General features: G+C 43.4%; 1 protein-coding gene across 5 annotated transcripts in view; it reads right to left on the bottom strand.

Annotated features, from left to right (window-relative positions):
* The window catches only part of smpd5 (sphingomyelin phosphodiesterase 5), a 33,983-nt gene extending 21,759 nt beyond the window's left edge, over positions 1-12,224 (bottom strand). For 2 of the 5 annotated variants that reach the window (XM_020514086.2, XM_048618400.1), the window contains exons 1-3: positions 12,013-12,169; positions 7,261-8,603; positions 2,036-2,111 (exon numbers count right to left, since the gene is read on the bottom strand). In XM_020514086.2, coding sequence (XP_020369675.1) covers positions 2,036-2,111; positions 7,261-8,406 — 1,222 coding nt within the window. In that variant the 5' untranslated portion in view covers positions 8,407-8,603; positions 12,013-12,169. The other 3 variants (XM_048618389.1, XM_048618383.1, XM_048618394.1) reach the window with 3 other exon arrangements.
* Positions 12,225-12,583: the final 359 nt, after the last annotated feature.

Raw genomic sequence — 12,583 nt, forward strand, 5'->3', positions numbered from 1 at the left:
GGGACATGCCTCCTCATCCTGTCCCTTTGAAGAGGCGGCAATGGGCAAGCCACTTGAAAAATAGCCAAGGAAATGCCTTGGGACCAGCTGACATTGAGCCAAGGATTTGCCTTTGGGCAATAAACTTGTCCCATTTCCACCTCTTTTTACCTTGCACTTGCCTTGTTTGGCATATTATGCCATCAGTCTTTTGCACTGTAACAGATATTTTTTATTCATTAACGGGATGAGGGCATCGCTGACTAGGCAGCAATTATTACCTGTCCCTAATTGCTCAGAGGGCAGTTCAGGCCCACAGCAATGTGGTTGTCTCTGGTGTCACATGTAGGCCAGACCAGGTTAGGATGGCAGTTTCATTCCCTAAAGGACATTAGTGAATCAGATGGGTTTTTCCGACAATCAATTCATGGTCATCGTTAGATTCTTAATTCCAGATATCTTTTATTGGATTCGAGATTCGAACCTGGATCCCCCAGAACATTATGTGGGTCTCTGGATTAACAGTGCAGCGATAATACCACTAGGCCATCGCTTCCCCCTAATATATCTCACATTCTCCCCCATCATCCACCCTAACCCAGTGCCTGCCCCGTACTCATTTTGAATGTTTCCTACTTCTGAGAAGACTATTAGATCCTACACAGCAAATGTTTATTTTGCTACAGATGCTGCCACACCAGCTGTGTCTCTCCTAAATTTTCAGTTCTTTTCTAGGTTTCCAGCATCTGCAGTATTTTGCTTCTATCACAAATCTGAATCTTTTCTCGAAAATATTTTTGACAGTAGGATCTGATCAACCTGTGGGATGGGCAACACATGCTGTCCCTGAATGCAATCCTGATATCCCAATAAAGAATAAAAACAAATACTCATTATGGAATGCTGATAATAATTTCATTTTTTTTCTTTTGTTGCTCAGCATATTCTGCTCTTTTAGGAAAAGGTGAACAAGTGGATGTAATTTAATTACCAAAATCTAAGTGACAAAAAATAAGGGGGAAGCAGTGTGTTAATATGGTAAGATTTTAGAACAAAAAAAACAAGCTGCAGAGATAGATGGGTCATTTTTCAGGTTGAAAGATTTTCTAGTCAGGTGGCACAAGATTCAATTCTGGGCCTCATTCATAATCTATGTCAATGACATTGATGAAGTGTAATCACACCGAGTGTACCAATACCACATCGACTAGTGATTCAAGAAAGGAACTCACCATATTTTCTTTAGAAATGGGCAAAATTACTGGCCTAGCCAGTGATGCTCACATTCTATGAAAGAATATGAAAATGTATACAGGTGTGATGGTTATAAAGTTAGGAGGACATAATGTTCTGCAAAGGGATGCTGATAGTTTAAGTGAGTGGAGAAAAACGATTGAACTTAGTGTGAGGAAATATAAAGCTATTGACCTTGGTAGGAAAATATTTTTTAATTTGTAAAAGATTAATGAATGTTGGTGTTCATGGGACTTCAGTGTCCTTCTCCACAGGACACAAAGCTAATGTGTTTCTGCCTGGGATCATCTTCGTCAAAGGGACCAGACTTCACTCCTGAAGGTTACAGATCCTGACAACAGCCTAGTGGCATTACTAAAGACTTCAACTGCAGAACTAGGCAAGCCTCAGATCAGGCTGTCTTGTTCTCAATCTATTTCCAGTCATCAGAATGGTAATGAAAATTATCATTGAATGCCGTCAAGTCACACTTACCAACAATCTGCCCACCAGTTCCACCAAACTGCACCAGACCTCATTACAGCCTTAATCCAATCCTGGTCAAAACAGCTGAACTCCATGAGAGGTTGGAGAGACTGACTTCATCAAGGCTACATATAATGTCTAGTGTGGTGTTTAGAACCCTTAGGAAACAGGGAAAATTCTACACTGGTTGGTGCCATACCTGGTACAAATGAAAATGCTTGTGATTGTTCAGAGGTTGATCATTTCTGCCCCAAGCTTTGACAGAGTTTCTCAGGGTAGTGCCCTGAGCTCAAATCAGTTTCAGTTACTTCAATGACCAACAACCCATGTTCTTTACCTGCTATGGCGTGCAGGTGAGTGCAGCTGAGATACCCCACAATCTGTTGGCCTTTCTGAGTCAAACCAACCTGGATCTGAAAGTAAAAAAGATTTTTATGATATATTTGTTGCTGCCGACTGACACATTGCAGGAGTGTTTTTTTATTAACCTGGCCCACACACCACAGGGAAGTGGATTGCAAAAAGGACGACACTTAAGTGTTGAAGTTTTAAAGCAAAGCGTATTCACACAGGTTTAGAAAATAAAAGGAAAAGCAGGAGGGTACAGGACAGGAGAAATTTAGCCTTACAAAGCAAAGGATATGGTACATTGCAGGGCAGTTATTCAGGCAATGACACCCAGAGTGGTATAGAAAGGGACAGAAAACAGAAACAGATTAAAAAGCTGCAAAGATAGTAGGAACTGCAGATGCTGGAGAATCCGAGACAACAAGGTGCAGAGCTGGATGAACACAGCAGGCCAAGCAGCATCATAGGAGCAGAAAGGCTGACGTTTTGGGCCTAGACCCTTCTTCAGAAATGGGGGAGGGGAAGGGGGTTTTGAAATAAATAGGGAGAGAGGGGGTGGCGGATGGAAGATGGATAGAAGAGAGGATAGGTGGAGAGGAAACAGACAGGTCGAAGAGGCGGGGATGGAGCCAGTAAAGGTGAGTGTAGGTGGGGAGTTAGGGAGGGGATAGGTCAGTCCAGGGAGGACGGACAGGTCAAGGGGGCGAGATGAGGTTAGTAGGTAGGAGATGGGGGTGCGGCTTGAGGTGGGAGGAGGGGATAGGTGGGAGGAAGAACAGGTTAGGGAGGCGGGGACGAGCTGGACTGGTTTTGGGATGCGGTAGGGGGAGGGGAGATTTTGAAGCTTGTGAAATCCACGTTGATACCATTGGGCTGCAGGGTTCCCAAGCGGAATAGGAGTTGCTGTTCCTGCAACCTTCGGGTGGCATCGTTGTGGCACTGCAGGAGGCCCGGGATGGACATGTCGTCCGAGGAATGGGAGGGGGAGTTGAAATGGTTCGCGACAGGGAGGTGCAGTTGTTTATTGCGAACCGAGTGTAGGTGTTCTGCAAAGCGGGACTCTCTCCGTGACTCCCTTGTCCGCTCCACACTCCCTCCAGCCCCGGCACTTTTCCCTGCAACTGCAGGAAGTGCTACACCTGCCCCCATACCTCTTCCCTCACCCCCATCCCAGGCCCCAAGAAGACTTTCCACATCAAGCAGATGTTCACCTGCACATCTGCCAATGTGGTATACTGCGTCCACTGTACCCGTTGTGGCCTCCTCTACATGAGGGAAACCAAGCGGAGGCTCGGGGACCGCTTTGCAGAACACCTACGCTCGGTTTGCAATAAACAACTGCACCTCCCAGTCGCGAACCATTTCAACTGCCCCTCCCATTCCTCAGACGACATGTCCATCCTGGGCCTCCTACAGTGCCACAACGATGCCACCCGAAGGTTGCAGGAACAGCAACTCCTATTCCGCTTGAGAACCCTGCAGCCCAATGGTATCAACGTGGATTTCACAAGCTTCAAAATCTCCCCTCCCCCTACCGCATCCCAAAACCAGTCCAGCTCGTCCCCGCCTCCCTAACCTGTTCTTCCTCCCACCTATCCCCTCCTCCCACCTCAAGCCGCACCCCCATCTCCTACCTACTAACCTCATCCCGCCCCCTTGACCTGTCCGTCCTCCCTGGACTGACCTATCCCCTCCCTCACTCCCCACCTACACTCACCTTTACTGGCTCCATCCCCGCATCTTCGACCTGTATGTTTCCTCTCCACCCATCCTCTCCCCTATCCATCTTCCATCCACCTCTCCCTCTCTCCCTATTTATTTCAGAACCACCTTCCCTCCCCCATTTCTGAAGAAGGGTCCAGACCCGAAACGTCAGCCTTCCTGCTCCTATGATGCTGCTTGGCCTGCTGTGTTCATCCAGCTCTGCACCTTGTTGTCGCTAAAAAGCTGCAAATATTGTTCTAGAAAACTATCCTGAGTACACTCCATGAATTCTTCTTTGCTAATTTGATTTCCCAATTTACAAGATCATTACAAGGAAAAAATTAGATTGGGCTCATTCTCCATGGAACAGAGAAGATTAAGAGGTGACCTTATCGAGGTAAAGTTGTGAATAATTTTGGTAGGCCAAAAAAACGGTATTCTGTTTCCACTAGTTGGAATGTCAATAATTAGGGGTCAATTTCAAGATTGTCAACAAGACAGCTAGGAATGAGATGAAAAGAAACTTCTAAAGTCAGGGTTGTTAGGATTTGGAATGCACTGCCTGAGAGAGTGATGGAGGTGGATTCTGAGGTTTCAAAAGAGAATTGGATATATATTTAAAAGTGATGAATTTAGAGAGCTATGGAGATTGGGCTGGACAATGGGACCAGCTGGGTAGCTCTTTCAGGTGGTGGTGCAGACAAGATGGTTGAAAGCCTCCTTCTGTAATGCAAAATTTTATTATTCTGTGATTCTATAAAGTCATGACTTTTTTTGCATGCCCTCATTATTTCCTGATTCATGCCCTATCCTACAGGATTGCTACTGCTAGGTAGCCTAAGGACTACTCCCACCAGTGTGTTCCTTTCCTTATTATTTCTTACCTCCTCCACTCACATGTACTCTACATTTCTCAATCCAGAATTATTTATTGTTATTGTGCTTATTACAATTTGGACTAATGAAGCTACCTCCAACCTTTCCTTCCTATCTGCCCTTTTGAAAAGTCATATACCCCTGAATATTTAGTTCTCAACTTTAATTTACCGGCAGCAATGTTTCCATGACTGCTGTACTACCACACTCATTAATCCCTTAACTTTTGCCATTAATTCACTTATTTTGTTCTGAATCTGTTTAAAGCCCTCTTTACAGCCTCAGTTATTAACTTTGCCTGGACACTGGTTTCAGCACATGAAACATGTCTTACTGGGGCAGTTTTTATTGGGTAGTATGAGCATATTGGCTCAGGTTGATGTGAAGATAAGGAGGCATTTTGTTTGCTTCAGGTCACGGAGTCAGAGTCTTTATGGCAGAGAAGGTGGCCATTTGGTTTGAACAGGAACAACTCAGATTTGGGATGAATTCCAATTGTTTTGCAAGCTTCTTAACAACACTAAGCTGTACATTCCCGTTGGGTTCCCCATCCAATATTTGATGTAAATTAAGTGGTCAGGATCAAAAAATGGCTGGAAATCAAAAATGCTGGATCAGCACTGAGAAAGGAGGAGGAGGGTAAAGAATGCCTCTGTTTGGAATAATCAGGATTTTAATTCAAATCCTACCTTGGCAAGCAAGCAAGCAACCCATCCAAACGTATGATCAGTCATATTCATACTCATGATTGCCAGGGAACTGGTGCTGTGCATAAATTAATTTCAAGGGCACCGCAACAAAAATAATTCAGCAATTACACATCAAGCATTTTTTTTTTGTTCTGCTTGTTTCTTCTCTGGTGCAGTTTGAATTGACAAGACATTTTGCAGTGGCGCTGCACTCTTCCAGTTCTTCAAAATTTACCAATATTTAATTTCTCAATTTCCAAGAGGTTAGGTAGTCTATTTCTCTTTCCCAAATGAATCACCTAATATTTATGTATTGGATTTCATTTATCACCCCATTTGGCAAGCCTATTCATGTTTTCTTCTATTTTGGTAGAGATTGCTACATTATTGGACATGGCGGCTATGCCATACAAGGTTTTGATACATAGCATCTCCAATGTCTATTTAACTGAACAGTGGAGCACAGAAACAAGATTCACAGCATTACTTTTCAAAATAACTGGAGAAAATTCATACTAGTTAGGGTACTAAATAATTCTCAGTTTTTTTTTCAAAGAATTTTCCAAACTACTTTTGCATCTGTATCCATCACCTTAACAGGCAGCACATTCCAAACCCTAATGACTTGTTGCGTAAGCAGGTTTAACTCACCTTTGGAACTCTTTACTTCAGTCAGTGTGGTGTTCAGTCATTAAAGTATATTCAAGATGGGAGATGAATTTTTGGACTCCAGAAATTTAGCAAGGCAAAGAGGATTGAACAGAAAGCAAAAGGTGATTTAAAGTTCAGTAACTGAACAATGGAACATGCTTGAGTGGCCATAAAGTCTTCACCTGCTCCTACTACTTGTGTCGTCTCTAGGAATTTTGCTGATCACCTTAAAGCTAGGCTGTTTTGGTTCGGACTCTGTCATTGGAAATGGCTTCTAAATATTTAATCTACCTAAATCCTTCGCCTTGTGTGTTCTCCAAGAACAATTTTACTTTGTCCACGAGACTTAGATGTAGAATAGGACAATTGGCCCATTAAGTCTGTTCTACCATTTAATGAGATCTTGGCTGATCTGAATATCCTCAACTCCATTTTCCTGCCTTTACCCCATAACTCAATTCCATTACTAATTAAAAACCTTAAGCACACTTAATAACTTAGCCTCAACAGCCCTCTGTGGTAAAGAACTCCACAGACTGATGACCAAAGAAGAACTTTCTCCTTATCAGTTTTAAATGGGTGACTCCTTACTCTAAGATCACACCCTCTAGTCTCAGACTCTCCCACAAACAAGGGGAAACAACCTCATAGCAAAATCAAAGCTTTTCATCTTGTACTCATTAGAGCTAGCTTGCAAGAAACAGACTTGAAAGAGAGAGACCCTTTTATACACCATTTATGAGGGCAAGATGAAAAGCTTTGGTTTCTGGTCTCCTTTTAGCAATGTACTCACCATTTCACTTTGCATCTGCCATTGTTTGCCCATTTCACAGCCTATGTCCTCTTATGTCCAGCAGTGGTTTTACTCCAGAATCCCACAGCCAACAGCCACCCTTTCCCTCACCTCCCACCCATCTTTTATTCCATGGCCCAATTAATTCTTCAGATCAGATCAAATAAAAAAATTAAGCCATGTGCACAAAGAAAGTTCAGGTAGCTAAGAGTGAAGTTCAGAATTCTTTTAAGGCTTGATGTTAACATTCAACAAAGCAGCAAAAATTAGTCCAGTGCTTGAACGTTCATACATAGAAAATGAGGGCATGCTATTCAGACTTCAGTGTAGCACTTCGATACTGTTGTGGGGTGAGCCTAGATTTTGTGCTCAAGTCTCTGGAGTAGTGCACGAATCCAAAAGCTTCTGAGGACAGAAATTAACTCAGCGATACATAACATCATTCAAAATGCAGACAACGTGTATGTCAAGATTCTGACTGGGAAATAAATCCTCCCTTACCTTAACACACAGGAGACCTTTAGCAGCAAGGCCATCTTCTCCTCGGATCTTAGGAAAGCAATGAAACTTGGCATCTAGGATGGGATAGCGGCTGGCAAGGAAGATACCGCTGTTGAAGAATTTAAACTCGCAACATCCTTGGAAGCCATAAACACCTACATCATGAAGGATGTGTCCAAAAGCTGGTTGAAGGAGTTGCTTCAGTTTGGCTGCTGCCCGTTTCTCAAACACTTCCAGAAGACAGACAAAGGCTACGTCAGCAGGAAAGAGCGGAGATATTTCTGCAGGTAGATCATCTTCCACATTTCGCTTTTTCTGAGGTTTACCCTGGCTCTTCAGAGAGTTGAAAGACAGAGCTTGCTGCTTGCTAGGCTGATTGGGTGGCATCTCATCCAAGGCACTTGACAGGTTGCTTCCTTCCATCACTGTAAGATCCAAAGGATCCTTGTTGCTTTGATGCGCATCCAAACATTCGTGGACATTATCTACTTCACTGCTCTCCTCTGAGCTATCAATGTGGTGTAGGTTGTTTACAGCCAGAACTGACCCTCTGGGTCCTTGTGTTCCAGTCGCGCTGCAGGATACTTGTTTAACAGCAGTCAAGGGGCTGTTCTGAAAGCTGGCAGTCACACTTGTTGGAGAGTCCACGCAAACCTTAATTCTTGGCCGGTTGACAGAATCGCTGATATGGCTGGCAATCTGAACTGCTCTCCTTTGAGTCTGAGACAGATTGTTAAAGCGGGCCAAGCAGTTAGGCAGAAAACACAAGTTTGCCTCCACAAAGCTAAATCCTTTGCCCTCTCCATATCCCATCCACTCCTCCTGGATGTATACTTTTGCGGTTTTCACACAGGAATAATTGAAGGGTCTTCTCACTATTTGTAAAGGTGCCCAGATGATGAATCCAATTAATGCCAATGGCACAGAGATTACCAACAAAGTCACATACATAAGAAATCTGAAGAAAACTTCCAGTGGCCAAACATAGCACTCTTGCTCTTGTTTCTGTTGCTGCTCATAAGTTGTTGGCTTAAAAGATGCTACCATGTGATCCAGTGACCAGAAACAGGGGAAAATCAAGCCCCAGGCTGCAGTGTGTAAGCCATGGACACAGGCATTGGGGAAAGGAGATTCACGTAGAACCATCTTTACATACAAACTTTATATTTAACTTTCCCAAGCAGTTGATATGCTATAGGTTCATTCAATAGTTTTTTCCAGGCTGAAACCAATTATTTACCATCATATACTGTTTTGTCTAATGTTGCATTTTGTCACATTCCAGGAGCTCTTGTATTAGGATGCTAGATGTAGAACATGACTCTTCTTTGCCCTCTTGTTACCTATAATAAAACAAACATTTTTTGTATCCTTTCTTAAAATAGAAATGATCCTGTCAATCTGTGTAGCACAAGGAATGCTGTCTTTCAGATGAAATGTTACATTGCAGCTCTGCCTTCTCAAGTGACCTAAAATATCACTTTTTGAAGATGTGAAGAAGAGCTTCTTTGTATCAAGATCAATATTTATCATTCAACCAATATTCTCACACACACAGACACACACAAAGTCTGGTCATTCATCATCTCAATGTAACAGTAGCAAAGGCGATTGGTGTAGCTTGTCCTAAGAAGACATGGACTGAAACTCCAGGCCAGGGCTAGGCACAGTGAGATAAGACTTTAATATCCGTACTTTTTCTTTTTTATCTGGATGAGGACTTTAAAATCTGGACGTTTTTCTTTTGGCTCTGTTTCTTTTATTTCTTCTCGTTTTTTTAAAAATGCAAAATAAAAAACCAGAATTTTAAGATTTGGAGAATGGCAACTTTGTACACTTTTCACTGTATTCCTGTTCTTGAGTACACATGACAATAAAATCTAATTCTAACACTAAATTCTGTATGCAAATCAGTTGCCATTCTTGCTACATAACACTGTACTACTTACAAGATGAGACATAGCAACATACCAAGGTTTCAAAATCACTTCTCAAACTGGTGACCTAGAAGAACAGGAGCAGCAAGCATATGGGCAAATCACCAGTGAATTCTCCAAGTCATAAACATTCCTAACTCAGTTATACACACTTTCACGCTCTTTTATCGGGCAGAAAGTGTAAGCTTGACATCATGTACCAACAGATTCTAGAACAGCTTTTCCCCTTGCTGTTATCAGACTTTTGGAAGAACTTCTCATATATAAAAGTTGATCTTTCACTACACCTTCCCAAGCTGTAAGACTATATACTGCAATCTGTTCTATTATACTGATGTACATATGCAAAATATGATTTGCCAGATTGCATGCAAAACAATACTTTTCACTGCAACAAAAACAGAAATTCATGGAAAAGCTCAGCAGGTCTGGCAGCATCTGTGAAGAGAAATTAGAGTTAATATTTTGAGTCTGGTGACCTTTCCTTAGAAAGGATGGTAGCTAGGAAGATTGGGTAGGGGGAGGGGTAAGCGATAAGTGATTGAAGATAGAGCCCAAAGAGAAAAGATCAGTTGGACAGACAAAGCAGTGGATAACAATCTGGCCAGGAGAGTGAATAGCTGTTAATGGTGACTGTTTGTGGCTAACAATGCATTGTCTGCTATTACAAACTATCCAATCACAAGTTAGAGACAAAAAACTGCAGATGCTGGCATCCAAGGTAGACAAAGAAAAGGCTGGAAGGACACAGCAGGCCAGGCACCATCGGGAGGAAAGGAGCAGTCAATGTTTCAGGTGTTACCCTTCTTCAGGACTGGATGTGGGGGTGGGGGAGAAAGGGTGGAGGCAGAATCTTTTTGGGAGACTGGGGAAGGGGTGGAGGCAGAATTGAGGGGATAGGTGGACGCTGGTGGTAGATACGACCTGGTTGGTTGATGGGAGGGATGGATCCGGTTGGTGGCTGGAAGTGAGGGTCAGAAGGTGGAATGGAAGGGGAAGTGGGGATGGATGGTAAGGTTTTTTGAAATTGGAGAACTCAATGTTGAGTCCTCCAGGCTATAGGGTGCCCAGGCAGGAGATAAGGTGTTGTTCTTCAAGTTTGCATTCAGAGTCGCTGCAACACTGGAGGAGGCCAAGGACAGACATGTCGGAGGGGGAGTAGGACGGGGTGTTGAAATGGGTGGTGACCAGGAGGTTAGGTTATCTCTGTAACCTGATAATTAAAAAGTATATTTTAAAACACACTTCTTTGGTTGTAAAGTGTTAGGTTATGTTGTTATATAAGGCAGATCTTAAATACAAGTTCTTTAATCCATTATTTATCAGAAACAGATCAAAAGTGAGTTTAGATTGCCTGGATCAGGAATTCTAGTTGTATCCTCCTCTCCCCGATTTTTGAATTTTTAACCACTGCCTGGCTTGAAAAGTTGTTACATTCTCACTCATTCCCTAGATTTAAATTTTAATTTGTACAAAGAGCACAATCTGGAATGTACCTCATTTTCCAGTACAAACTTGTGCTTGCAGCATCTCACACAATCCCAGCTCATTCTCCCTCCCTTTAGTCAGGTCCAGACACCCAAAGAAGTAAAGACAATACTGTAATAAAGTTTAAGTCATCTTCCTTCAGTAAGCCCAGTCAGCCATCCTTCACCTAAGCTTCAATCCTGTAAGGACAGTATTCACACAATTCACCCAAAGCCTCTAACCAGGTCTCAGCCCCCTTCATAGAACAGTACTGCCCAGTACAGGCCCTTTGACCCACAATTTTGTGCCAATGTTTCCTTCCTGCATTCTTGATTCTCTTTACTGTGTCTAAGAAACACACAGGTACATGATCTACATAACAAACAAACAAACAAACCCGGGTCGGGGGGGGGGGGGGGGCACAATGGCTTGGTGGTATTATCTGGGTCTCTGGACTAAATCCAGCAATAAGTAAAATACCTGGAATTAAGAATCTAATGAAGACCATTAATCTGAGATAGTAGGAACTGCAGATGCTGGAGAATCCGAGACAACAAGGTGCAGGGCTGGATGAACACAGCAGGCCAAGCAGCATCATAGGAGCAGAGAGGGTGACGTTTCGGGCCTAGACCCTTCATCAAGGGTCTAAGACCATTAATCTATTGTCAGAAAAATCCACATCTGGTTCACTAATGTCCTTGAGGGAACAAAACTGCCATCCTTACTTGGTCCAGCCTACACGTGACTCCAGTCTCACAGTGGTTGACTCTGAACTGCCCTCTGGCCAATTCAGAATAGGCAATAAATGCTGCCTAGCCAGCAACGCCCTCATTCCATTAAAGAATTTTAAAGCAACTAAAAATAACAATGGATTGTTAAAAAAAATCCCTCTACATTCCAGAAAACTAATGGTTGAGAAGCTTAAGCAGTAATGAAATGACTAGGCTTGGTCAGTGCTTATTCACCGATTGCCCTCACACCTTAGCTTAAAACAGAGATGCCTGAGTCATTCCCCATGTAAACTGATTTTCTTCCCTCCTTGAAAAAAAAATGGCAGGCACGTCCCGGGCTCAATAACGTCATCTTCTTCATTCGATTTATCGAATGCAGGCTGAAAGGGTAAAGCAAATACAGCACACCACTCGGAGTCACGGATGGAAAGCACAGGACAGAAAGGTTGAGCAGGTCTATGAGAATCGGTCTTAGAGGAGTGCCAACATAGCTCACTTGGTTGGACTGAGGCGGAAGGAGCAGGGTCCGGACCCAAAACGTCAGCCTTCCTGCTCCTCTGATGCTGCCTGGCCTGCTGCGTTCATCCAGCTCTACACCTTGTTATCCACGACCTCACCTGCAGCCGCTTCTCCATCGCAGGACAGGAGAGGTGGGCTCAGTGTTGTCTATCTACACAGCGTATGAGAGAAGCCAGCGGCTGCTATCCTCTTCACCTGGAAACGGCACAACCAAGCCGGAAAAGACTCCTGTACTTTCCCCTTTCCCGCACCAATTACCTACCTAGCACCTGCTCTCCGCGCAAGCGCACTCCCATCCACACCACCTGCCGGCCCCACCTGACATCATCGCGTAGGCACGTAGTCCCGCCCCCCTCCCCGGCAGGTGAGGCGCGAAGGCAAACCTGAAAGGATGGAGTGTCCGTTGGAACCTGCGCGCGCTGATCCAAGAAGCTCGAGGCAAAACTTGTTTTTGCTGTGTCCGGGTGTGGATCATCCAACGACTTAACGAAGATCTGCTTCAGAATTTATATTTCTATTTTGTTTTTCGTTTCGGGTTTTTCAGAGAACAGAGATTTAAAATAATTTGGAAAACGTAGTCAGGTTGTCAGTTCTCCATGAAAAATTGAGTTTTTCTCTCTTATTCTCGAGGTGGAAGTATTGTTAACAAGGTTGGTTTTATTATTCATG

This window comes from Rhincodon typus, chromosome 2, assembly GCF_021869965.1.
Source record: "Rhincodon typus isolate 14 chromosome 2, sRhiTyp1.1, whole genome shotgun sequence".
Lineage (NCBI taxonomy): Eukaryota > Metazoa > Chordata > Chondrichthyes > Orectolobiformes > Rhincodontidae > Rhincodon > Rhincodon typus.